This window comes from Dipodomys spectabilis, unplaced genomic scaffold, assembly GCF_019054845.1.
Source record: "Dipodomys spectabilis isolate Male_0828 unplaced genomic scaffold, ASM1905484v1 ptg000042l, whole genome shotgun sequence".
Taxonomy (NCBI): Eukaryota; Metazoa; Chordata; class Mammalia; order Rodentia; family Heteromyidae; genus Dipodomys; species Dipodomys spectabilis.
This window is the reverse complement of record NW_024870719.1, coordinates 16,941,341-16,969,291: the sequence shown is the minus strand read 5'-3', so window position 1 is coordinate 16,969,291 and position 27,951 is coordinate 16,941,341. Positions and strand designations below refer to the sequence as shown.

Sequence of the window (27,951 nt, the reverse complement as noted above, 5' to 3'; positions counted from 1 at the left end):
CCAGGACTGGCCAAAAAAAAAAGATACAGAATACTCTGGTAGCAAGTTTTCAGTGATTATATAATTAATCAGGTCAAATATTTTTTAAAGCTTTTAGGAAACCAAACTCCAATGTTTTCTAACATCACTTTTTATAATAATCTCAATTGATTCTCAGTGATGATTCTTTAATGTAACTTGTACAACTTTTATGGCCACATGAAATTAAAACTGTGCGTAAATGAAAGTTTTGTTTTCATCATTTCTGACATCTAAGTCTTTTACTATGGTAAAGTCCATGGGTGAGTCTGGGAAATACAAGTCTCTTAAAAATCATACAATTGGTAAGATAATTTCAGTTGGTAAGAGAGCTCAAGCCCCAGGACCAGCAAAAATAATAATAATTTCTGGAACAATAGAGAAGTACCCATATATCTACTTTGCATATAGTAAGATGATTTTATGAACTTCAAGTGTGGGTACTATTCTAAAGTAAATTTCAAAGACCTTATCTTAAATTACAACTTTATCTTGTAATCAAAGTTTACTTAGTAAAGAACCAGAAGTACCAAAATAAATGTACTATTAGAAAAGACAAGCGTGTCTATAGGAGAACTAAATTAAACAGATTTTATTCAACTTTTAGGATGAAGAAAACAAATGATATAAAATAAGTCATAAGAAATGTTCTCTTGTGTGACTATTTCAAACACTTTGGATGTTCTATAAAATGCTCACACAGCAAATACGAAAAGCTTCAATACACTTCTTTTTGTAACTTCTGTTGCAACAAATGCAACATTAACAGCATAAATTTCTTCTATACCAATTTTAAAAGTTGAAATACTGAATTACATACTAACTTTTGTTATACATATTTTTATTCATAGACTTTAATAAGATCATTGCCAATACATACATTATTTTCCTTAACTTTATTTTTACAATAAGCCAGTCTGTCATGCAGCCATCAAAAACCTTACAGAAAATTATACAGGCTTGTAGTCCAACTTAGACTCCAGCTTCTTAGAATCAGCCACTTTTCTGACTGCTTTCATGAAGTCTTCTTGAACTACAAAATCATGATCAGCACGAATTGCAAACATCCCTGTGGAACACAACACAACACGATTGTTGTACATCATATATGTCTTTGTAAGAAAACAAAGCTAGAGCAGGGTCATAGGATGAGACAGGAGGATTATGGGTGGGAGGTTAGCCTGGACAATAAAAACATTGCTCAATACTAAAACATGACAAAATAAAATAATGGAGCACAAGGGAATAAACATAAAGGAGTTTGGATTTACAATTTCTGAGCCAGTAATTCTCATTTGTTAACCACTATCCTCATTCAATTAATTTTCATAGTTATGGCAAGCATTATCTTCAACCCAAAAGCAGGTGAGACAATTATCTGAAATTCTTTAAATCTTGCTTGAGTAACAGTCTCTGTAACAATAGTCTCAGTAACCATTTAGACACCCTAAAATAAAAGAAACTTATCAACAAAACTTAACAACACACACACACACACACACACACTTAATTCATAAGCAGTAATTTCCTAGAAGAGGGAAATGCATTTATGGGTGGGGCGGGGCCCAGGTGGGGGGGGGATACATTAAGGATAGAGATATGGGTGAGTGCTCACTTGCAGCATGTGCAAGGCCCTGGTTTTGACCCAAGCAGGGCAAAAGCAAATGAACAAACAAAAACCCTCCAAGATTTTGAAAACGTTTCTCTTTCCTTGCTAACAACTAAAGAATAGGAGGCCAAATTCATTATTTCTCTCTCCTTCCATCCCTGTTTCCTCCCCCCATTTCATTCCTTCCTGCTCTCTCTTACCCCACTCTCTGGGCAGATCAAACTCAGGATGCTGAAAATGCTATCATTGAGCTATATACCCTCAGCCCTCTTCCAAATTTTTGAAGTTACTTATTAAATAATTGGCAAAGGAATAAAAACATTTTGTTCCTTTTTATTTTTAAACATTAGCTATATTATAGATAGGGGTCCTAATTTTTTAAGACAATCCTATATTCAGGATAAACTGAAGCTGGCAAGCTATCATCTACCAACATTTCTATTGAGGAGCTATTTGTATTGATTTTTTTTTCTCTCCAGTTGTAAGGCTTGAACTCAGGATTGGGTTTTGTCCCTGAGCCTCTTTGTGCTACCACTTGAACCACAGTGCCACTTCAGTTTTGAGAGGTTCACTGGAGATAAAGAGTCTCACAGGGACTTTTCTGCCCAGGCTGGCTTGGAACCTCAATCCTCAGATTTCAGTTTCCTGAGTAGCTCAGATTACAGACATGAGCCACTGGCACAAGGCTGTATTGAATTTTTACTTACATGAAGGGAGGGGATTAAAATAAAGATTTTAAGAGTTACTTCTTGTATTTCCTTTGTAAGTTTCTACAAGAGAAGACTGGAAATAGCAATTCTATATTGTCCTAGAAACCAGGTGAATGGAAATGACTGATTTTTTTTTTTTGCGGGTCGTGGGGCCTGAACTCTGAGCCTGCGTGCTGTCCCTCAGCTCTTCAGCTCAAGGTTATCACTCTATCACTTGAGCCACAGTGCCACTTCTGGCCTTTTCTGCTTACATGGTGCTGAGGAATCCGAACCCAGGGCCACATGCATGCAAGGCAAGCACTCTACCACTGAGCCACCTTCCCAGCCCATGATTTTAAATAGCGATTTCAAAACTTGTTTAAAAGGCTAAAACTAATGATTTTCATATTTATGTGCATCTGATTGCTTTGAAATCACTGTTTAGTGAATAAGTAGATCTCCAAGAGATACACTCTAATCCAAAAAGGATGAAAATATTAGGGTTTGCTTACCTAGAGAAGGTAACTATAATTGAATCACATGCGTTTTAACTTGTTAAAAACATGTTAACCAAATAGGCTTGCAGCCTAGGGAAAAGAAAACCTAAGAAGGATTCTCCTATAAGTCCAGATATAAATATCTCACCCAGTTAAAAGCTCTAACACTGTTACAGTTCATTATGGGGAAAAATGTGATCTTTTCTAAAAATATGCAAATTATATGAAATAATGCTTGACCTAAAAAGACAAAGACAACAAGGGCTATTGAAGATTTAGAAATCCTTGTACAGTTAGTGGGAACTTGAGTTAGTACCATTGTTACAGATAACAGAATGGAGGCTTTGCAAAAAGTTGCAACAGAAATACCACATGACCCAGCAATCTCATTAACTGGGTACATATTCAAAGGAAATGAAATCAGCTATTCCCATGTTAACTGCAACACTGTAATAGTCAAGAAATAGCAAGCAATCTAAATGCTCACCAATTCACAAATGGCTAAAGAAGTTGTGGAACTTGGGCTAGGAAGGTGGCTCAGTGGTAGAGCGCTTGCTTTGCATGCATGAGGCCCTGGGCCTCAGCACCACATAAGCAAAAAGAAAAAAGCCGGAAATGGTGCTGTGGCAAGTGGTAGAGCGCTAGCCTTAAGCTGAAGAGCTGAGGGACAGCGCCCAGGCCCAGAGTTCAGGCTCCATGACCGGACCCAAAAAAAAGAAGTTGTGGAACTTAAAATCAGAATACTATTCAGCCATTTAAAAAGAACAAAATCATTTCATCCCTTGCCCATTCTTGTCTGATATCATTATGCTAAGTAAAATGATCCAGACACAGGAATAAAATTTGCACCCAATCTCACTTATATGTGAATTCAAAAATGTTGACCTTAATGGTGGTAGCTAGGCATGGTCCCTAAAATTTGTAATCCTAGGTATTTGGGAGTTGGAGATAGAGAGATCAAGGTTCAAAGCCAGCAGAGGCAAAAAGAAGTTTGTAAGATGCCTTCTCAAACAATGGCTGGGTACAGCAGTGGGTGTGTGATCCCCAGGCACACTGGGAAAGAGTAGAAGGATCATAGTTCAGGCGGGAGCACAGAATAGAATAGTGGTTATCTGAGACTGGGAAGAGTAGGAGGGACAGATGGCGAAAAGTTCACCAGTATATACTGTGTTACAGCAAGAAGTTCTGGTGTGCTATTATTACATAATAGGTGACTTTAGACAACCATTATGTACTTTACATTTCAAAAAGCCAGAAGAAAGGGTTCTATAAAGAAATGAAGTTTTAGGAATCCCATGTGCTTAATCTGATCTACATATCACTACATATCATACAATGTACACAAGTATTAAAACTTCCTACGTGACCCAATAAGTGCAATTTTTTGTTTTTATGTATCAGTTTTAAAAGCTTCAAAATGTGGAAGCACAAACCAAAATTTGATAGCATTCATCTTTAAGCCTTGGTACTACTTTTCATTTCAATTTCACTCAAGCAATCCTCTAAGAATTTGTTCTAATGCACACTAGAGAAACATAATTTCATAGTCATATGATAATTTATATTTATTTGTATGAAAATTAGTAACTAAATGCTGCAGAAATTTGCTTTTTGGTTTTAAGATTCTGAATGGAAGACAAAGATTAAATGACTAGGCAGGTTTTCAAATTTACTTGATACTACATATAAAAATAGCAACACACAATCTAAAGAGAATTGTATTTAAAAGTTATGTTTTAGCCTGTGCCAGTGGCTATAATCCTAGCTACTCAGAAGGCTGAGATCTGAGGATCAATATTCAAAGTCAGCCGAGGTTGGAAAGTCTATTAGACTCTCATCTCCAATTAACCACCAAAACGTTGAAAGTAAAGATGTGGCTCAAGTGATAAGAGTCCTAGCCTTGAGCAAAAAAAAGCAAAGGGACAGCATTGGAGGCCCTAAGTTCAAATCCCAGGACCAGCACCAAAAAACAAATGGAAGGAAGGGCAGAAGGTAGGTATACAGAATCACTTCATGAACAATCTCAGAAAAAAAAAACAACAATCTCAGAAGTTATAAGTGAGTCTTTCAAAGTTTACAATCAGAAAATAGACATTTATCTATTTGGCAGCACTACATCCAGTGCTGGCCAGTTCTAATTACAGCTACAGTTGGGACAGCCAGTTCTGTACAGCCTAGACTTACTTCAGGATTCAGTGTCTTAGGAATCCTGTCTTCAGGATTCTGTTTCTACATTCTACCTATAAGCATCCTGAAACCAAGTTTACCACCACTAAGAACAAATCCCATAGTAGAGTAGTACTGTGAAGTAATGTTCCAGTCTCCCCAACTGTCTGCCACGTAATCCTGAAAGGTATCCTTTAAGTTTCTCTGAGGTCTCTTCAAAATCAAGTCTCTTTATAGGATACAGCCATTATTTCACTGGTACACTCTTCTATAGTAAGCTTTCTCTCTCTCATTTCCTGGAATCAGTTCTCAAAATAACAACTCCACAAATCTTTGCAAGGCTCGGTCTGCTTTTTGTCAATCTCAAAACAGTTATAGCAAATTTAAAAAATCAAAGTCAGTAATAAAATGTATTATACTCCCTTACCTGCTTCAGTACAAACATTTCTCAGGTCTGCTCCATTAAAGCCATCTGAAAGCTTCACAATTGCTTCATAATCTAGGAAAAAGTACTGGACATTAGTAAAATAATGATTAACAACTGAAAACTATAAATTACTTTAAGTAAACCAGCACCAAGTAAAAACAGACATTCTTCTGAAATGTTAAAGAGTCAGGAAAGATCATCAAGAGTTCAAAATATGGTACTGGAGATTGAACTCAGAGACTCACTTGAGCCAAATTCCCAGTTTTTAATTCTTCATAGTTTGTTTTTCAGATAGGGTCTGGCTACTAACATTGCCCTGGTTGACTTGAACCACAATCTTCCTGCCTCCACCTTCCAAGTAGCTGGGATCACAGACATGTACCATCATGCCTAGTTTGTTTTGTGAGATTACACTGATTTTTGCTTAGGATGACACAGTTGAACCACAATCCTCCAGACTCCTTAAACTACTTTTTTTTGGTGCCAGTCTTGAGGCTTGAACTCAGGGCCTGGGCACTGTCCCTAAGTTTCTGCTGCTCAAAGCTAGTGCTCTAACACTCAAGCCACAGCTCCACTTCCAGCTTTTTTGTGGTATTTTATAACCCAGACATTCCAGGTTGGCTTTGAACTACAATCCTCAGATCTCAGCTTCTTGAGTAGCTAGGAATACAGGCATGAGCCACCACAGCCTGGCTGCTTAACCTGTTTTTATGCAGTGAAACAACTTAATAACTGTTAAGCTATGATTCGTTAAAACTTACCTGAACAAATTTATAATATTTAAAACCAAAATTTTTTGTCAGTCGTGGGGCTTGAACTTGGGGCTGGGTGCTGTCTCTAGAGCTCTTTTGCTCAAGGTTGGTGCCCTACAAACTACAGTGTCACTTCCACTTTTCTAATGGTTAATTGAAGATAAGAATCTCATAGGGACTTTTCTACCCAAATTGGCTCTGAACAGTGATAATCAAATCTTAGCCTCCTGAGTAGCTAGGATTCCAGGCATGAACCACTAGCACATGGCTCATTTAAAACAAATTATTGTAAGAGTTGAGGGTGTGACTTAGTGGTAGAATGCTTGCCTAGCATCCATAAGGCTCAGGGCCCTGGGTTTAATCTCCCACGCTACAAGAACAAATAAATAAAGAACAATAAAATAAACTCAAATATAACAATGGAACTTAATAAAACATCAAAAGCACTCATCAAACAATTATATCACAGAATTTTTATGTTTATTTCTAATCATATAGAATTTTTAAATGCTACAGCAGGCAGCTCACACATGATAGAGACTAATTTAAGAGCTATAGCTTTGTCAACGATATATGGTAGAAGTCTCTTCGATAACTGGTGCTAGGAAAACTGGCCATCCATATGCAAAAAACCAAAAGTGGATCCCTGTTTGTTACTATGCATTAATATCAACTCAATGTGGATCAAAGACTTCAACATCAGACCTGAAACTTTGAAATTACTGCAAGACAGAGTAGAAGAAACACTAACTTTATAGGCACAGGTAGAAACATTTTGAAGAGTCCCAGAGGCACAGCAGATAGGAAGAAACTTGACAAATGGGTTTACATCAAAATACATAAAAAGTTTTTGTACAGCAAAGGATATAGTTACTGAACTAGAAAGACAGCCAACTGACAGGGAGACAATCTTTACAGCAATATATCTAATCTGACAAATGCCTAATAACCAAAATGTACAAGGAGCTCAAGAAACAAACTCCTCCCAAAACTAATAAACAAATCACTAAATGGGCAAAGGAGCTAAGGAGAGACTTCTCAGAAGACGTAAAAATGACAAAAAAACATGAGGAAATGCCATAAAGGAAACACAAATCAAAAAACTCTCACCCCCATTAGATTGGCCAACATCATGAATTTGAACAACAAATGCAGGAGAAGATGTGGGGGAAAAGGAACCATATTACATTGTTGGTGGGAATGCAAACTAGCACAACCACTATGGACAGCAGTTTGGAGATTCCTCAAAAACTAAATACAGATGTCTCTACAACCCAGGCACACCACACACTCTTGGGTATCTACCCTGAACATCACAAACCAGGATACCGTAAAGACGCTTGCACATCCATGTTCATTGCTGCACTATTCACAATAGCCAAATTATGGAAACAGCCTAGGTGCCCTACAATAGCTGAGTGGATAAAAAAAATATGGCACCTATACATAACGGAATTTTACATAGTCATTAGAAAGAATAGTATTTCATTTGCAGGGAAATTGATAGACCTAGAATAAATCATATTAAGTGAGGTAAGCCAAACTCAGAAACACAAACACTGTATGTTTTCTCTCCTATGAGGAAGCCAAACCTGAAATACACCGGGATGTGATAAATTATACAGGACTCTAGGCATTCACACACAATGAGACCAAAGGAGGATACTCTTAGGAGAGGAACACAAAGCCACAATGCCTATGTGCAGCAGATTATAAAAAACAGTATTTATCTAAATGAACTCCAGGAAATAGAAACAAGAGAGTTTTTTTTTTTCCTTTGTTGCTATTTTTGTTTTCTTTTGGTCCTGTTTATTTGTCATTGGGAGGACAAAGGGTGGCACATAAATGGAAGGACAAAATGGGAACAAATGTAGCTGTGGTATTCAGCAGACACTGTTGAAAATAAATTATACAACTTGTGAGTGGGGATGGACAGGAAAAAACTGGGAGAGAGCAAGGGAAGGGGTATCACTGTCCAAAAAGGAGTGTATTTTTACTTATATAACTTTAATCCTTCTGCATATCACCTTTATAATAACAATATTTTTTTATAATAACAATATTTTTAAAAGCTGTAGGTCTGAAGTGGCAGTCATGGATTTGATAAAGAATAGTAAGAGAAATTAACAGACTAGTATACCGTGAGTATACTAATACACTGCTCATCATCAGGCAATAACAATCTATTTGAGATCATATACATATATATACATTAGTCAGGTTCCAACCACCTTAAGGATTTCTGATAGCAAGGTTCTCAAAGGTGCCATAGAACCTGACATCTAGCAAGAATTCTTTATTTGCAGAAGAAACCTAAAAACTGACATCTTTTATTCAAACCAGTCTTTCCAGCTCAAATCTCTCATAAGAACAATGAAAACGAGGGGGGAAAAATTGTTTGTAGCTACTTTCCATCATTAGGTTCTAGGTTTTTAAAGCTGTCTCCAAATTAGTCCCAAGTCCACAGGTCAGCAAACATTTTATGCAAGGGCCAGACAATGAGTATTTTCACTTTGCAGACTATGTGATCTTTGTCAAAATGACTTAACCTGCTGTGGTAATGGAAATACAGCCATGGATAATATATAATGACACAGTTGTGCTATGACAAACTTTATTTTCAAGAAGACAAAGAAGGTAGTATTTGTTCATAAGCCCCAGCTTATTACTTTCAATCTCCTAACTTATATAGATAATATTTTTTCTTCTCTCTTCCAGTTTCTAATAATACGTTTCCACATTCACTCTGAACTTGCATTTTACTTCTCTCTCAGAAAAAAAGTCCCACAGGGCCCTACTAATCTCAGAACCTGTCTCTATATATTATCTCAAAAATGAAAAGTATGGTCAAAGACAGGGACAACTTCTCTCCAAGCAAAGTACATTATCCATTTCTTTCTATCACAGATCATTCCTAGAAGAATTTTAAACATTTGTTGTAAATTCTTATATTTAAAAGAAAACTGCAAAATTTTCTCATCTCCATTTTTCTTCCAGCTCTAACTTTACTACTTCTGTCCCTTATGCAGAACATCTTAAAGATTTAAATTCAACTCCTATAGTCATTTTATGTAGACTTTGACTCCCACTACTCCAAAATTACTTTTGACAAGGTTACCAATGGCCTCCACATAGTTAAGTTCTGAAGTCTACTTAGATTTAGTATCTATCTGATTCACTGTCAGCATTTACAGGGGACCAGTCCCTCCTTAAACATTTTCATTTCCCTTGCAGAACATCACTTAGCAACTGGTTTTACTCTTACATCTGCGCCTGTGTCTTCAGACTCTAGAGACTTTAAAACCCATTTTTATGCTATTGCCCATGCTTATATCTCCAGCATAGGCCACCTCAATTAATTACAGGTGCTTAGAAAAGTACTACTCAAAGCAGGTGCCAGTGACTCACACTCACAATCCTAGCTACTCAGGAGGTTGAGACTTGGAATGTCAAGATTTGAAGCTAGGTTACACAGAAAAGCCCGTAAGACTCCATCTCCAATTAACCAGGAAAACACTAGGCTAGGGGTGTGAATCAAGCGATAAGAGTACCTGCCTTGAGCAAAAACATCCATGCAAGAAAGAGAAGCCCTAAATTCAAATCCTGGTACTGGCGAAAAACTAAAACACTTAAAGTTGGGCACTGGTGGATCATACCTATTATCCTACCTACTCATGAGGCTAAGATCTGAGGATTGCAGTTCAAAGCCAGCTAGGGCAGAAGTCCATGAGATTCATCTGTTTTCACCAGAAAACCAAAAGTAGCACTGTGGCTCAAAGAGGTAAGTACTACCCTTGAGCGCCCAGGCCCTGAGTGCAAGCCCCAAAACCAAAAAACAACAAAACACCCTTCAAAATATTTATTTGTGTGTGTGTGTGTGTGTGTGTGTGTGTGTCAGTTGTGGGTCCTGAACTCTGGTCCTGGGTGCTGTCCCTCAGCTCTTCAGCTCAAGGCTAGCACTCTACCACTTGATCTACAGTGCCACTTCCAGGTTTTTCTGCTTATGTGGTACTGAGGAATCGAACCCAGGGCCTCAGGCATGCAAGGTAAGCACTCTACCACTGAGCCACCTTCCCAGCCCCAAAATATTTATTTACATCTCTAATTGGTATTTCAAATATATTGTAATCAGAATCAAATTCCTTATTCTCTCATTAAAATCAAATATCTTTGTTGGGTATGAGGCTCAAGCTATAGAATGCCTGCCTATTAACCATGAAAACTCTGAGTTCAAATTCCAGTACTGTCAAAAACAAAACCTAACCTTTTCAGTGTTCTCAATTTTAACTGATTATAACTCCAGTTTCTAGCTACTTGGTCCAAGATCTAATTTTTGTTTATTCTACTTCTGCTCATATACCACATCCAATTCATTAACAACTCCTATTGACTTTACTTTCAAAATACATGCAAGTCTCATCATTTAAAAAGATTTGATTAATTACACTTCAATGAAGCTGAGGTATAGAGGGAAAGACTTTGCTGCCACCTTTGAACAAGCCACCTGGATTATTCAAATAACCTCCTAACTGAACCTCTTGCTTCTATCTTTGTCCCTCTACAACTTATGCTCAACAGTTTGTCCAAATAATCTTGTGATTTCTGAAACATTCAGATAAAATGATAGAATGATTAGGATTTCTTTTTGTAAAAAAATCCAAAGGGAAGGTAGAAAGAAGACTTGCAAGGAATAACTACTGAAATGAAGTGGGTCACAGTAAAATCTACCTGGATACTTCCTACATTGTTCTGATTTTTGTTCCCCGAAGTACATATTCAAATAGAACATAATTGACTAGGCAGAAAAAAATACAACCTTTCAATTAACTTGAATTTATATCTTATTGATAATAAACAGTACTCTGGCTACCTGATTATTTTATTTATTTATTTTGGTCGGTCGTGGGGCTTGAACTCTGGGCCTGGGTGCTGTCCCTGTACTCTGCAGCTCAAGGCAAGCGCTCTACTGCTTGAGCCACAGCACCACTTCCAGTTTTCTAGTGGTTTATTGGAGATAAGAGTCTCATGGACTTTCCTGCCCGGGCTGGCTTTAGACTGCGATCCTCAGATCTCAGCCTCCTGAGCAGCTTACAGGCGTGAGCCACCAGCGCCTGGCTACCTGATTATTTTATTTTTTTCTTTTCTTTTTTTTTTTAAATTTAATTTTATTTTTGTGAACATACTGTACAGAGGGGTTACAATTACATGGGCAGGATAATGCGTACATTTCTTATCAAGCATTGCAGCCTCCTCCTTTGTTTACCCTTCACATCCCTTCCCAGCCTCCTCCCCACTCCCCTACCTGATTATTTTAAAACTAACCTAAATATTTAAAGTGGGGCTTGAAGTTCATTATACTCTCATTTTTACCTTTCTCTATTTCTAATATTCTGTTACAGTTCAAATAACCAAAAGGTATTCTTTTGCTTACAATCTCTAGTAGCATTCACATTACTAAAAGAGCCAAAATAAAGTTAAAAAAAATAAAAGTAAAACCCAAAGTTCCTAAATTATGACCTCTATCAGACACTTGCACAACCTGCTATCAATATTTGTAGGTTCTTCACCTGCTACTACTGTTACCTTTACTCTGTCAGAGACACCTGACCTATTTGCTGCTCCTTGAATGCCAGCACCCTCCTGATTCAGGGACTTCTAGCCTGATGCTCTTTCTACATGAAACGAACCTTCTCCAATACTCATGCCCAATTCCTTCATCTATGTAGGATATTGCTTAAGATTATCTTCTTGGTTAGGTGTTCTCTTAAGGCTAACCCATAACACTGTGTGTGCGCATGCACACACATACATACACACAAGCATGCGCACAAGCACACACACGCACACAGACACTTAAAAATGTACATTCTCAGGTTTGCTTGTGGCATTCCCTATCTCACTTTTCTTGCTTCATTTTTCTCCTTAGTATGAATCATCACCTACTATGTTGTGTATTTTACTCTATCAGTCTTTCCTGACAAGAATATAAAGTTCTCTGAAGACAAGAAGCTCATTCACTGCTCTAGCATCCCAACATTCAATTTGTAGCCCGAAACATAAGCTCTATAAATATTTAACAAAGTTAAAACATGTTTGCCAAATTTAAAACTAGATGTAGTATGCTATCAGTAGTACCTAAGTATTTTGATTTACCTTAAGTAAAAATTATAAAATAAGCTTCTTTCTTACCTATTTCACCATGCTTTGTAATGGGACCTGCATGGATTTTCAATATATCTAATCTTGCTTGTTCATTTGGTAAATCAATATCTGAAATAAGAAATTGTAAGAAATTCTTTTAATACACCATTAAAAAATAAAAATAAAAAGTAAAGTGGGAGCAAAGGGAGAGATAAAAAGAAAATAGACACAGACAAAAGGAATTGGCAGGTGAAGAACCTTAACTCACGTATTTTTCTATCTAATCGTCCTGGACGCAGCAAAGCAGGATCCAGTGTATCTGGTCTGTTTGTAGCCATGATCATTTTAACTCTATGCAGAGTATCAAATCCATCCATTTGATTCAGTAGCTAAGAATATTAAAAATTAAAAAGATTTTATCAAAAATTCTAACCCCTTAAAAAACAGCACACACACCAAAATCCCATTATATAACTAATACAGCATGACATACTTCTTATAGCAAATGTGTGATCTTTCTCTAGTTGTCTGTGCTTCTGGGACCAAACTCAGGGCTCCCATATGCTAGGTAAGCACCTTACCACTGAGCTATACCCTAGCCCTCTTAGGCCATGTTTTCCACAACATTCCAAGATAGATTATGCACTTTTTCATTGCTATCAAGTAGTTTAAATAAATCTCAAGTTTCCAACCAGGGGAGAATTATGAATTATATATGGATCTGATTTCCTATGTCCAAAATTTTTAGTATTTATTTTCTTAGAATAGAAACCAAAAAATCAAATGTATCAGGTGCTGGTGGTTCACATCTAGTCCTACCTACTCAGGAGACTGAGATCTGAGGATCCCATTTCAAAAATAGCATGGGAGGAGTCTGTTGACACTCTTATCTCCAATTAACCAACAAAAGGACAGAAGTTAGTTGAACTGTGGCACAGTGTCTTCCTTGAGCAAAAAAGCCAGCATCCAGGCCCTCAGTTCAAGCCTCAGCACCAGCAGGCAGGCAGGCAGGCAGACACGCAGACACAGGCGCATGCACACACACACACACACAAATTCAATGTGTCAAATGTTTATAAGTCATACAGAGCATTTACACTGACATACATAGATTTTTCTACAAATTTGTAAGCAAGGCAACCAGTAGCTCATGCCTGTAATTGTCCTCAGGAGGCTGAGATGTGGGAATCATGGTTTGAAGCTAGCCTAGGCAGGAAAAGTCCTTGAGGCTCTTACTTCTAATTAACCAGCCAAAAGCTAGAAGTGGAGCTCAAGTAATAGATTATTATCCTTGAGCACAAAAGATCAGGAACACAGTATGTAGGCCCTGAATTCTAGCCTCAGGACCAACACACACACACCAAAACACACACACACACCAAAACTGATAATAAATCTGTTACATATTATATTTTCACACAACTCCGATGTACACAGTCATAATGCAAGCCCTTATTAATATTTAATTCCTAAAGCTTTTTGACTAAATGCTAAAAACCTTTCTGCATTTAACAAACTCTTCTTTATGTCTATAGTACTGGGATCAAATCCAGAAGCTTGGAGACAGGAGGCAAGCACTCTACTACTGAACTACATAACCAGCCCTAACTAGAATTTGTAATAGGTACCCTGGTCAGGCATTATGGTACAAAACTGTAATCCAAACATGTGAGGGGCTGAATCAGGGTTGCAAGTTTGAGGCCAGCCTGTGCTACATAGCAAGATTCAGCCTCAAACAAAACAAAACATAGCTAATCTCAATGTCTATAGCTGATGACATTAAAAAAAATTAAACATATAAAACTGTTATATTTATATTATTCTCAAATACCTTGATTTACATTTTTCTAAAGAGACTTCATAATTTGAAAATAATGTGTATACCCACAATCTGTAAAGAGTGATTTCCAATTACTCTGAGAAAAAAATTGACATTGCATTACCTATGCAGCAAGCTTCTATTTGCACAAGTGAGAAAATGTATTTGGCATCTTGCTGACATTTTCACAGAATTTGGAATGGGGAAAAGAAATGTAGAGAAAAACTGTATTCTCCCATTATGACAACTATTTTAATTGCCTCTCAGTCTTAGCAATAAAATATTTAGAAGAGCCTCAAACATAACTGTAATTCATTTATTGCCAATAGCCTAACTATGTCCATTACTTATTTAAAAAGTCTTTATTTTCTCAAACCATACAGAATCCTTTTTCTACTTTTTTTTTTTTTTGCCAGTCCTGGCGCTTTACCTCAGGGCCTAGGCCCTATCCCTGAGCCTCTTCTGCTCAAGGCTATGCCTCTACCATTTGAGCCACAGCACCACTTCCAGCTGTTTCTGAGTAGTTTATTGGAGGTAAGAATTTCTCAGACTTTTCTGCCCAGACTGGCTTCAAACGCAATCCTCAGATTTCAAGCTCCTGAGTAGCTAGGATTACAGGTATGAGCCACTGATGCCTGGCTCTTTTTTTAACCTTTTTGGAATACACAGTCATGACCATTATCTCAACACCCTACTGTGCAACAGCACAACAAAACATGCTCAGATCCCACTGTAATCTAGATCATTGCTTAAGCTTTTCCCATTTTTCTCTGTTCCTTTTTACTAGTCATTTTATAACGGATTATGACTATTGTGTTTGTGTATTTTGACTTTCAAATATGCAGTGTTGAGGTCACAACTTAATAATGTTACTAAATCAAGTTTATCATAATCTTTACCTCCATTAAAGTTCTCTGAATCTCTCTGTCAGCTGAAGTACCCTCAGAAAACCGACGACCACCTAAAAACATAGTATTTGGAAATGGATCAATATTTAATTGGATCAATATTTAATTTAATTTAAATGGATCATTTAAGAATACAGTACATAACAGTTTCCGGAGTAAAAAACATTAAGATAAAAATTAAATAGTAAGAATTATACTGACAAAGTTAGAAATTATTTTGGTATATTTATCATTCTGTTATGGTGAAAGATTGTTTATTAAACTTGGTTAAACCTTCTACAAGTAATATCCAATTTAATCTGCTTATATTTCTTTTTTTGTTTTGTCATGGGGCTTGAACTTTGGGCCTGGGTGCTATCCCTCAGCTCTTTAGCTCAGGCAAGCGCTCTACCACTTGAGCTACAACGCCACTTCCGGTTTTCTAGTTGTTTATTGGAGATAGGAGTCTCATAGTCTTTCCTGCCTGGGCTGGCTTTGAACCGTGATCCTCAGATCTCAGCCTCCTGAGTAGCTAGGATTACAGACGTGAGCCACTGGTGCCCGGCTCTGCTTATATTTCTTTCAAGTCAAGAATTACAGATTAAGAGAGAAACAAGTTCTTTTGGAGTTTCTAAAAACTTCCTCTAACACTTAATTTAAAAGGTGTTATTCTTACCAATAGCATCTATTTCATCCATAAAAATGATGCATGGTTGATGGTCTCTGGCATAATTGAACATTTCTCTAATCAAACGAGCACTTTCACCAATGTACTTGTCTACAATAGAACTAGATACAACCTGATTAAAGGAAAAACATTAAGGTAAATAAAAGACAATTCAAGTAAAATTTAACTTTAAACAACTACAAAAGACCCTTTTTATCCTTTACCTTTAGAAAATTGCAGTCCAGCTGGCTGGCAACAGCTCGCGCCAAGAGTGTTTTTCCTGTGCCTAGGAATGACAAATGTCTTACTTAGATGGAAAATACAACAAATTTTCAAAAGCCCTTTCAGAATGTAATTGGTTAGTTAACAAATTTTCCAAGCTTGATCCTAAATTCTAATTTCAATTTCAATTTCCAAAGCACTTTTGCCTCAACATTAAAAATTTAAACATTTAAGTTTTACTCAGAATATCTCTTGGAATTATCTTTTTTATTATTTTTTATTTTTGGGTCCGGTCGTGGGGCCTGAACTCTGGGCCTGGGCACTGTCCCTCAGCTCTTCAGCTCAAGGATAGCGCTCTACCACTTGAGCCACAGCGCCACTTCTGGCTTTTTTCTTTTTGCTTATGTGGTGCTGAGGAATCGAACCCAGGGCCTCAAGCATGTAAGGCAAGCGCTCTACCACTGAGCCACCTTCCTAGCCCGGAATTATATTTTTTAATTGACATATAACTGCATCATCAAAACTATGACACTGATACATATAAATTTTGTAGAATTATTAAATCAAGCTAATTGACATATCCTCATATGCTCACCATTACTCTGTGGTGAGCACATTTAAGTCTACACAGTAATCTTGAAATTGTCTAATACACTATTAATTTCAGTCACCATACAGTAAAATGAATCACTAAAGCGTATTCCTCTTGTCTAACCGAAGTAACATCTCAGGTATCGGCCTGCCATTTCCATCCTAGTCCATCCCTTGCAGCCTCTAGTAATCAATTTTTCCTTCTATGAATATAACTTTCTAAAATCCTACAAATGAGGTCATGTGGTATTTGTCTTCCTATACCTGGCTTATTTAACAGAGTATTCTCTAGATGTATGCATGCCACAAATAACAGAATTTCCTTGTTTTTTAAGAGCTAAGTCATATTCCATTTTTTACATATACAACATTTTCTTATCTATTCCTCAGTTGATGAGCACTTAGTAAGTTTTGATATCTTAGATATTGTAGATAGTGTTGCAATAAACAAGAAAATGTAGATAGTTCTTCAAAATACTAATTCCAATGCCCTTGGGGAATATATATACATCTAGAAGCAAGACTGCTAAATCACATGGTAGTTCTATTTTTAATTTTCTGAGGAATCCCATAATGTTTTCTGTAATGACCCTGTCAATTTACATTCCTACGAATAGTGTTCAAGGATTTCCCTTTCTTCACATTCATGTCAACACTTGTCATTCATTTCTTTCCTTTCTTCATTCTTTTATAATAGCTAATCTAACAGGTGTGAGGTAGTAGCTCCTTTGACTTACAACTTTATTTTAATAACACTGCATATAGATCTTTAGAAATAAATCAAACTTAGTTATTACATAGATTGTGAGAAACTTGTATTACAATGGCCTATCCTGCATGCTGAAGACATCTTTGATATCAACTACGGTTATTTGAAAATCATTGGCCTACTGCAATAGATCTTCCAAATGTCAGTATTTTTCATTATGTGGTATTTAAAAAGCAAATGTGTTATTACTCCAAATCTCAATGTCTAAGAATTAGGAAACTGTCAAGCTCCCAGTGCTAGGCGTAAGTTTTTCAAAATTCCAATTTATATACAGGAGTCAGTGGCTTACACCTGTACTACTAACTCTGATGCCTGAGATCTGAAGATCAAGACATGGAATCATCTCTAAGGTAGACAAATCTGTAAGACGCTTATCTGTAAGTAACCAGCTAAAAGCTAGACCTGGAGATGTGACTCAAGTGCTAGAATGCCACCAGCTGAGTGGAAAAAGCTGAATGAGAACTCCAAGCACTGACAACTCCAGGACCCACATTAAGACCCAGGACTCACATAAAACAAAGCAAAACAAAACAAACAACAGGTTTGTCATTCATTTGAAGACAACAGGCTTACTTTGCTCATTTTGGAAAAAGTGTGTGCTTACAAAACAACCAAGCTAATCTCTAGTTAAGCAACAAAGCAGTCTGAATGACCATACATTGTTAAACTGCCCATTTAAGTATTCTATGAAATGTATCTAATTTAGCTGGCAACTCAAACAACTACGTGAGTACTTTTCCTAAGACAACTATACTTTAATATACAAAAGTATTTTATTAAATTTTTCCATTTCATTAGACAAGCACAAAATATTATGTAAGGATGAAAACTTAATAACATTAATACGTTTTGCTACCTCAACATTTTATAATTTAACTGGCATTTTTTTTTTTTTTTTTGCTTATGTGGTGCTGAGGAATCGAACCCAGGGCCTCAGGCATGCAAGGCAAGCGCTCTATCACTGAGCCACCTTCCCAGTCCCCTGGCATATTCTTATACTGCCAGTCTGAGCCAGTCCAGAATGCAAAACTACCAGCACTGTCCTATATCACTGACAACTAATTCCCATGCTAAGCAATGCTACCCATGTTGCTTCTGTACCACAGCACAGATGTCAGCGAGATAAGAGCCCAACAGCTACTTTTTCATGAAGTAGTTTTGGCCTTGCAGATTCCATAAAAGCATCTCAGGGACACCAGTATCTGTGAGTCACAGGGCATTCAAATCACATGCCTGCAATGGTGTGTACACCACAGGCACAAGTGTACTGAGCATACCTGAGGGAACAACAGATATACATCTCTTATCCTATTCTCACGCTGAACAGTCTGGAGGTTGGAACTGACCACACCAAATGACCTATTTTCATTCTTTAATACATTCATTCATTTGTGAAATAGAAAAAACTCAATACCAACCTGGTGGTCCATATAACAAACAGCCTTTTGGAGGTATTATTCCTACACGTTGGAATAATTCTGGGTTTGTAAGAGGTAATTCTATTACCTAGAAAAGAGATCACAGGTTTCTTTAAAAAGTTAGTAAAGACTTCAATACATTTTCTAAATATTTTATGCATCACAATCAATATCTAAACTTCCATGCTATGTTTTTCTCTTCAGGTGGATAGGAGATCTCTTAACTCTAAACAAAAATGTTATATAGTGGCTACTTTAACAAAACATACAAGCCGGGCGCCGGTGGCTCACACCTGTAATCCTAGCTACTCAGGAGGCTGAGATCTGAGAATCGCGGTTCAAAGCCAGCCCAGGCAGGAAAGATGGTGAGACTCCTATCTCCAATAAACCACTAGAAAACTGGAAGTGGCGCTGTAGCTCAAGTGGTAGAGCACTCGCCTTGAGCTGAAGAGCTGAGGGAAAGCGCCCAGGCCCAGAGTTCAAGCCCCATGACTGACAAAAAAAACCAAAAAACAAAAAAACCCAAGACATACAAACATAACATAATTTGTCAAAACATACGTGTCATGTACACTGATAATCTATGCATTATGAGATGCAAACTGTACCTCAATGATAAATTACCCTAAAAAAAAACTGAAGAAAAAGCTCTGTTGTAGTTTGCTTGTGAGAATATAACACAATAATAATGAATAAGGAATGGATCGATGTGTTACCACTAAGAGACATAAAAATTTCACCTGCTGCCACTGTGTCATAACAGCTTCAAAAGAATATGTTCTACTCTCAATCCCCAAGGCTGTCTCACAGAAAGATAAAATAGACAATAGAAAAACTGAGCATTTGACTGCCTTAAATTACTCACAATTACTTAAGATAAGTTAGCTGGGCACCAATGGCTCCCACTAGTTATCCTAGCTACTCAGGAGGCTGAGATCTGAGAATCAAGGTTTGAACTCAGCCTGTGCAGGGAAGTCTATGAGACTCTTATCTCCAATTGACCACCAAGCTGAAAGTGAAGTTGTGATTCAAATGGTAGAGCACTAGCCTTGAGCAAAAAAATTCAGACAGTGCCCCAGCTGGCACACACACACACACACACACACACAGATAAACTACAATGAAGTTGCTACCTATGTATATAAGCTATGATTAGGACAAGACAAATCAGTAAAGTGTCTGCAGATGGAAACTCGTGATTCCTTCTGCTTCTGTGCATAACCGATGTGGCAAAAAATCACTTCAGAAGGTAAAAATGCCTGCTCTTCCCTGCGTCCTTTCATTAGATGAAAGGCTTGTAGAGGCTTCTATTTTATACTTAGGCAATGCTTCCTCAAGCACTGTCAAAGAAAACTTTGGTTTCACAATCACCTGGAATGCTTGTTTAAATGGTAATCCCGTACCTCCAGTCTACTGAATCAGATCTAAAGCTGATCTATTAAAGTTGATATAACATGTTACAATCATTCTCATTCACTCCTAAATTTAAGCTTACATTAGGAGAATCAACAGGATAATTTGTTTTACAGATAATTGTCAAGAAGACATCTGTGCTACCAACAAGCAATCCTAATTTGATTCTTCATATTAAGTCATTCCTACCCCTCGAATTTTTCTTAAATGGCACAAATAATAATAATAAAAAATACATTTAAGGCAAAGGTAACTTTCTACCCTAAGGAGAAGTTGCTACTAGGCTTATAGAAAAACTACATACCACGTTTTATCCAAAGCACTTAGCCTCAGAAACACTATTAGTAAAACTGAGACCACAGATGGCAAGGGCATCAGGTTACATTAATTATGCTTAGCTTTCTTCCACTTCCCTTTTTAAAAAAAAATGTATCATTAAGTAGTTGTACAAAAAGGTTACAGTTCCATAAGTCAGGTTATGAATACAATCAATGTCACCCCTTCCAGTAGTCTCCCCCATTTTCCCCTTCCCCTCTCTACCTTCAAGTTACACAGTTCAATGAAATGTACACTGAATATAATGACTGCATTTGCTTATCCTTCTCTCATCCTCTACTTTCTTTGTCACAAGAGCATGATTTTTCTAACATCAAATACCCTCAAATTAACTAAAATGTATAGCCTGAAACTCAGTGCTACTCTTTTCTCAGCCAGAGTATTACACAATACTTAGTAACTGCATTTGGACACCAGGTAACTTTCATCCTGATTCTTCCTCCAGGTATCCTAAAACCAGTACTATTTATCAGTAAAACAGAGATCAACGTATATGATACCAACCTCTCTTAATTCCCGAATCTGTTCTGACAGGCCTCCAATCTCAGAATAAGAAACATTTCCAGGATCTTCATGAGACATGTTGTAAACCAATGGATCCACCTCTCTTGGCAAATATCTAGAATGAAAGAGCATGCATTTTTCTTTCAAAAGATGTATTTTCTCTTAGTTTGTAGGTAAGAGTATAAACGACTTGTCCATGCAAACACATGTAAAAGACTTACAAGGACATTTTATTAGTAGTATTTGTAATAGGTATTAAGAGGCAAAATATTCAGTGATTTCAAAAAGCATGTATTGTAAAAAAAAACTTGATAAAAGGTAAACTAAACAGACTAAGAAACTCACCTCATGATAGTTAATGTAGTCATATCCAAAGCAACTCTTGTTCCTGGCTTCAGCTTACTTTTGTCAAGCTGGTTTTGAAAAACAAAAAGTATTGCACAAATAGTTTAAAAGGGAAATAATTCGCTTAGAAGAGCTTAATGGTTAGAAGCCAAATACACATTTTTACCCTTTGCGAGACAACACAAACACCATATTATAAACATCAAGCCAATAGTACAAATAATGGAAATAACTTAAAGATTATCTCCATTTGCTCCTTAAAAGAATGATGCCGATGGCTCATTCCTGCAATCCCACTCAAGATTTGAAGATCTCATTTCAAAGCCAGCCCAGTCAGGTGAAATTCTTATCTCCAATTAACCACTAAAAACAGAAGTGAATCTATGACTCAAGTACTAGAGCACTAGGCAGCCTTTGGGGAGTGGGGAGGAGCCCATGGGCAGTGAGCTCAGGCTGAGTTCAAGGCCCAAAAACAAAAAACCTCAAGGAAAATGTGAAATCAAACATACCAAGTCTGAATTAGCAATGGCCTTGTTTTTGAAAAAGGAATGATCTTGGAGATTTTTCTTTCAAAGGCTTACTACTTGATATCATTTTGTCCATTATTTTAACTTAGGCTCTAGAAAAGTGAGTTTGGAACTTTGAGAAGCATTTATAGAAAAATTCCTTTGTGAACATTTTGGGGAAATAAAAAAAGAGAGGCAATCTAAAGGTATACCTATTATATTTATTTTGAAATGAACAAATGTGAGGAAGAATATATGTGAATTATTATAAACAGTCAAAATACATTGTTTCTTCTTAAGAGGTTTTTTTTTTATAAAGTTCCTTTTCTTTTTTTGCCAGTCCTGGAGCTTTAACTCAGGGCTTGGGCACTGTCCCTGAGCTTCTTTTGCTCAAGACTAGCACTCTATCACTTGAGCCACAGTGCCACTTCCAGCTTTTTCTATTTATGTGGTAATGAGGAATTGAACCCAGGGATTCATGCATGCTAGGCAAGCACTCTACCACTAAGCCACATTCCCAGCCCTTCTTAAGAGATTTTTTTATTAACATTTATTTAAAAATAAATACATAAAGCAAGCTTGGCATTGGTGGCTCACTTCTATAATCCTGGCTACTCAGGAGGCTGAGATCCAAAGGATCTTGGTTTAAAGCTACGAAAATCCACAAGACTTCATCCCCAAAATAACCACCAAAAAGCCAGGCTGGAGGTGTGGTAGAATGCTGACAGTGAGCAAGAAAACTGAGAAAGAAAACCGAGGCCCCCAAGTTCAAGCGCTAGTACTGGCACAAAAAAAACAAACAAGAAAACAATCTACCCACAATCCCTTCCCAAAAGAACATCCTGCTACTCACTAGACCTTAGCTTGCTAGGCAGGAACTCTACCACTTGAGCCATACCTCCAGCCCCCAAGTATATTACATATTAGGAGAAATCATACCAAACAATTTGCTGGCACAGATTTGATACTTAATAGTCACTTTACACTCAGAATATTACTTTCCAAAAGTAAAGTTACTTTGTAATCATTCTCCAATGCCCATAATTCCACAAGTAGGAGGGTGAAGCAGGAAGATCTTGAATTCAAGGTCAGCCTGCACTATATACTAAGATTGTCTCACAAGACAAACTCCTACCACTATACACACAGGCGCCAAAGAAATCCTGATATAAGGGGGCTGGGAAGGTGGCTCAGTGGTAGAGCAATTGCCTTGCATGCTCGAGGCCCTGGGTTCGATTCCTCAGCACCACATAAGCAAAAAGAAAAAAGCCGGAGGTGGTGCTGTGGCTCAAGTGGTAGAGCGCTAGCCTTGAGCTGAAGAGCTGAGGGACAGTGCCCAGGCCCAGAGTTCAGGCCCTGCAACCGGACCCAAAAAAAAAAAAGAAATCCTGATATAATAAATATTCAGAGAACATTCTTCCAGTGAGCTTGTAAGCATCTAAAGAATAGTATATAAATTTCTAAAGAATAAAAGAGTATATAATTGGACTTTGGATGCTGTGTGATTCTAAAGTATTTGTAGGCATTTTCCTTTGAGTACCAATGAAATTCATAGTAATTTCAATTCACCTAGTCTAAAGGACTTCATATAAAATTAACTTAGGTACAGTACGGTTTATAAGGAACATTTTTGAATGCTTACATGTAAAACATAGGCAACTGATAGGGTCTAAAAAAAAAAGTCATTTTAAAAATGGGACTGGATGCATGGTAGAGGACTAGCTGAACAAATGAAGCTCTGAGTTCAAACTCTGTACCAGAAAATAAATATACAAAGGAAAATAAAAAAACAATATGAAACAAAAACCAATAAATTTATGACTATAATCTGACTCAAAAGACTGAGACCTGGAAGATCCAGACACTAAGCTAGCCTGGGCAAGAAAAATTCTTGAGACTGATTCTCCCTAATAACCAACAAAAAAAAGCCTGGAAGCATGGTTCAAATGCTAAAGTACTAGCTTTGAGTGATAAAGCAGGCAAACCAAATGAAGCACTGAGGTCAAACACTTGTCCTGACAAAAAAGATTTCTTTTGATTTCTCAGTTGCCCATCTATGGTACACTAGAAAGTAGAGAATACCAGGAGTCATAGACCATGATTTTAGGGGGGGGGTCCGGTCCTGAGCCTGAACTCTGGGCCTGGGTGCTGTCCCTCAGCTCTTCAGCTCAAGGCTAGCGCTCTACCACTTGAGCCACAGTGCCACTTCCGGCTTTTTTTTTCTGTTTATGTGGTGCTGAGGAATCGAACCCAGGGCCTCATGCATACAATGCAAGCGCTCTACCACTGAGCCACCTTCCCAGCCCCTAGACCATGATTTTAATTCAGGTGTTAGTCATAATTTTCTGCCTAAACAAACTATTCTTGGTAGTTAAGGACACAAAATCTAACTTGCTTAATACTTACAAGAAAGCATACTTGTTAATTATAAAGCACTACACAAATATAAATTATTACCTGTCGACGACAACCCACAACATATCTTGGTCCATTTGTAGCTTTAACAATGACTAGGAAAACAAAAAAAAGAGCAATTGAAAAACATAAAGAAATAAACTAATCAATTTAGAAAACATATCCACATTTATGGAAGGTTTAGTTTTTGTCCTTACAAGACTTAAAAAAAAGGGCTGGGGGGCTGGGAAGGTGGCTCAGTGGTAGAGCACTTGCCTTGCATGCATGAGGCCCTGGGTTCAATTCCTAAAGAAAAAAGCCCGAAGTGGTGCTGTGGCTCAAGTGGTAGAGCGCTAGCCTTGAGCTGAAGAGCTGAGGGACAGCATCCAGGCCCAGAGTTCAGGCCCCACTACCAGACCCCCCCCAAAAAAAAAAAAAAAACTTAAAAAAATCAAGCCCCATGACCGATTTAAAAAAAAAAACAAAAAACCAACAACACTTCAGGCTGGGAAGGTGGCTCAGTGGTTGAGTGCTTCCTTTGCATACATGAGGCCCTGGGTTCAATTCCTCAGCACCACATAAACAGAAAAACCCAGAAGTGGCGTTGTGGCTCAAGTGGTTGAGTGCTAGCCTTGAGCTGAAGAGCTGAGGGACAGCATCCAGGTCTAGAGTTCAGGCCCCACTACCGACAACAAAAACAAAAACAACAAAAAAAACCCTCAAGTTTATGCAAAAATATCATGTCCTTGAATTACTGTCACTAAAAAAACAAGCATTTCGAAATTGAGGATCTTTTTTTCTAGTAAGTTGGTTCACTTACATTTTTCTTCAGTTAATTGCTTGAGCACTTCACCCACAATCTAAAAAAGGAAATAAAGCATTGTTGTTTTTTTTTACCAATAGTGGAAGTACGCAAATTACCATCACCCACTGTATTCCAAATTTCATCACCTACCTGCCCAACACTTTGTAGGGCCTTCAGATCATTTTCAGATTTTTCATACTGCTTGGTAAGTTCTTTCAACTGTTCCCTTACTGAAATAATATAATTTGAACATTTAAAATTAAGCAATAATTTTAGTGCATTGAAATTACACATCTGACATTTGCTTCAGTCTATTTCACTCCGTGTAAGTTTCATATCTACTATTTAAAAAAATAAAAACCACAAGAAATTTTGCCACTTGTAATGAATGGGGGAATATTATTATTTCTTCTTCTTCTCTTCTTCTTCCTCTTCTTCTTCTTCGTTTCTTCTTTTTAAGAAATGTTACAAAGTGCCCTCCTTAACCTTCGGGATTGGCAATACTTCTTTAAGCACATCTTAACAAGTTACATTTTTGTAAGGTACTGACATCTGACACATTTCCCTTGCCATCACACATCCAAACGATGACCCTTCGTCCTCGCTTCCCCTGGACCTGCTGGACCACTCTCCGGGTTGTCTGCCCTGAATCAAGGCAACCAATGCAGTTCTCTATAGAATCAAACGGTACATTCTCCTTCAACTAAAACGCTCTGGCTTTTCCATGGAGGGCGGTCCACCGTCGGGGCGGGGGGGGGGGGGGGGGGGAGTAGAAACCCGTCAATGCTTCAGGCGAGAGACCAGGTTGTAACCATCACGGGATCCTTCCAGCTCCCGTTCTGCCTTTCAACTCCCAGACCCAGCCGCGTCCCCCCCCCCCCCCCCCCCGAGTCCCACGTCGGGCGAGCGCCTCCTCGGACCCCAGCGCCGGGCCCGCCCGGGGCCCGGGATTCCAACGCTGCCCCCCCCCCCCGCCCGCCCTTGCACTCCAACCTCGCACACCTCCCAGCCCGCACCGGCCCGGCTGGTCCCCTCGTCCTTTTCCCACCTCCATCTCGGGAGCGAGCTGTACGTCAGCCCGCCGGGGCCGGGCCCGCCGGGCCGCGGCGGCCCCCGCACCGGCCGGGTCCCCGCCGGCGGGCTGCAGCGCCCCAAGCCCAGGCCGGATGACAAAGCGCCTTGTCCCCGCACCGAGGCCTGCCCCAGCCCCGCGGCCCCGCTGCGGGCTCCGCCGCAGGCCGCCGCCTCGTCGGAACCAGAACGAGTCCAGGCGGAAGATGGTGTAGAGAGAAAGGTGCACTCACGCTCCTTGAGACGGCCGTCGATTTCCTTGTGCTCCAGCAGCTTCTTGCGGTAGTCCTGAAGCGCCTTATCTCTAGGGTCCGCCATGATGAGAAGCCGTCGCTCATAGGGGATGCTGGGAATGGCCATGGCCGCCCGGGCGGGGGGAAGGGGCGGGGCGAGGGTGGAGAGCCAGCTTACAGGGGCGGGTTTCTGGATGGGCACGCCCCTTCCGGTTGTTCCTGCCGCTCTGCTCCACTGCTCTCGTCTCTGTGGCTTAAGGTGCACCACAGAGCGCCAGCACGCCCAGAGGAAGGCCTCCGCCCACACTGTCTCCTGCTGGCCAGCTCGTGTAAAGCAGGCGGGAAAGAGGTTACCTAGAGGCCACCGTCGAGTCACTGCTTTCCTGGAATGGCGAAAGGCTCTGTAATAAACTGCGGAGGCAACAGAATAGGAACGTGTAACATTTCAACATAGGTTCAAGAGCCCACCAGTATAAACTGCAGGTGCAAAAGGAGTAAGCAATTCCATTCATTATTGGATGAATGGGGTAATGACAGATCTGCTTAGGATCTGAGAGGGTGACCAAAAAATACTGATAATTTTGGAAAACGACAAGTACTATGATGGAAATAAAACCAGTGATATTATAGAGTAAGATGGGAAGACAGGATGAGTATCACAGATAGGAAAAGGCCCCAGAGAACTTTCTGAATGGGGGCCTGGCGTGGAAAAAGTGGGGAAAGTGTTTGGCTCATTTCTAGGAAAAGAAAGGAGGCCAATGAGACCTCCGAATGTGGGGCATGGTAAAGCAGAGTATGGGGTGAAATATATAGATTTTGAGGGTAGGCTGAGGCAGGAACTGGAGATCTGCTACAACTGTTACAGATTTCTGTGATTTAGGAAAACTTGCTTAACCTCAATATCTGTGTAAGATTAGCATAACTGTTACATATCTAATAAAGTAATCATGAGCGTTAAATAAGATAACATGCCTAAATCTATTGACCCAACATAGATCATATAGTAAATACTCAGTAATGTTCTTTTTTTGGTCCGTTGTAGGGCTTGAACTCTGAGCCTGGGTACTGTCTGTCAGCTCTTCAGCTTATGGCCAGCGCTCTACCACTTGAACCACAGTGTCACTTCCGTTTTTCTGGTGGTTAATTGGAGATAAGAGTCTCACGGACTTGTCCTGCTTGGGCTGGGTTTGAACCGTGATCCTCAGATCTCAGCTTCCTGAGTACTAGGATTACAGGTGTGAGCCACCTGCGGCAGGCAATAATGTTCTTTTAATTGCTCTTTTGGAGCTGAGGGGATAGTACTGGCCTGGTATGTGAAAGGCATTTAGTTCAATCCACAGCATCTCAAAGTAACTAAATGAAATGTATTTCCTCTATAAACATGTACAGACTTATGTGAATTAATGACAAAATGGGCATGGTCAAATGTGTTAGGAGTAAATCATCTGGGTATTGTGTGACTACTCTATTTTTGTAAATATTCTGGGTACTGTGTGACTACTCTTCTAAATATAACTGGGCCTAGAAAATAAGCAAGACAAATTGGGCAAGGACAGTCCCTTCTCTCACTCAAGTACAATTACTCTGATTAAACTAGTCAGTCCATATGTCGCCTCTGACATCAAGGAGTAAAGAAGAGAGGACCAGGGAGAGAAAATAAAGACAGCTCATT

The 27,951-nt window shown here is 38.7% G+C and overlaps 1 protein-coding gene across 1 annotated transcript; it reads right to left on the bottom strand.

Moving 5' to 3' along the window:
• Positions 1-595: 595 nt before the first annotated feature.
• Psmc6 (proteasome 26S subunit, ATPase 6) lies at positions 596-26,413 on the bottom strand. The gene is made up of 14 exons (XM_042677793.1): positions 26,280-26,413; positions 25,126-25,205; positions 24,991-25,030; positions 24,234-24,286; positions 21,271-21,338; positions 20,926-21,040; positions 18,673-18,760; positions 15,897-15,958; positions 15,682-15,805; positions 15,018-15,079; positions 12,568-12,688; positions 12,348-12,428; positions 5,407-5,478; positions 596-1,087 (listed from the first exon to the last, which is right to left on the bottom strand). Exons 1-14 carry the CDS (start codon positions 26,404-26,406, stop codon positions 969-971), a joined length of 1,212 nt encoding a protein of 403 aa, XP_042533727.1. The 5' UTR covers positions 26,407-26,413; the 3' UTR covers positions 596-968.
• Positions 26,414-27,951: the final 1,538 nt, after the last annotated feature.

Excerpts from the sequence above, each read along its gene's own strand:
- Psmc6 (XM_042677793.1), bottom strand. The coding sequence starts at position 26,406 with ATGGCCATTCCCAGCATCCCCTATGAGCGACGGCTTCTCATCATGGCG. Across the intron at positions 25,206-26,279 it reads CGACGGCCGTCTCAAGGAGC|TAAGGGAACAGTTGAAAGAA; the intron begins GTGAGTGCACCT and ends ATATTATTTCAG. Across the intron at positions 18,761-20,925 it reads AGATTCGGGAATTAAGAGAG|GTAATAGAATTACCTCTTAC; the intron begins GTTGGTATCATA and ends TCTCTTTTCTAG.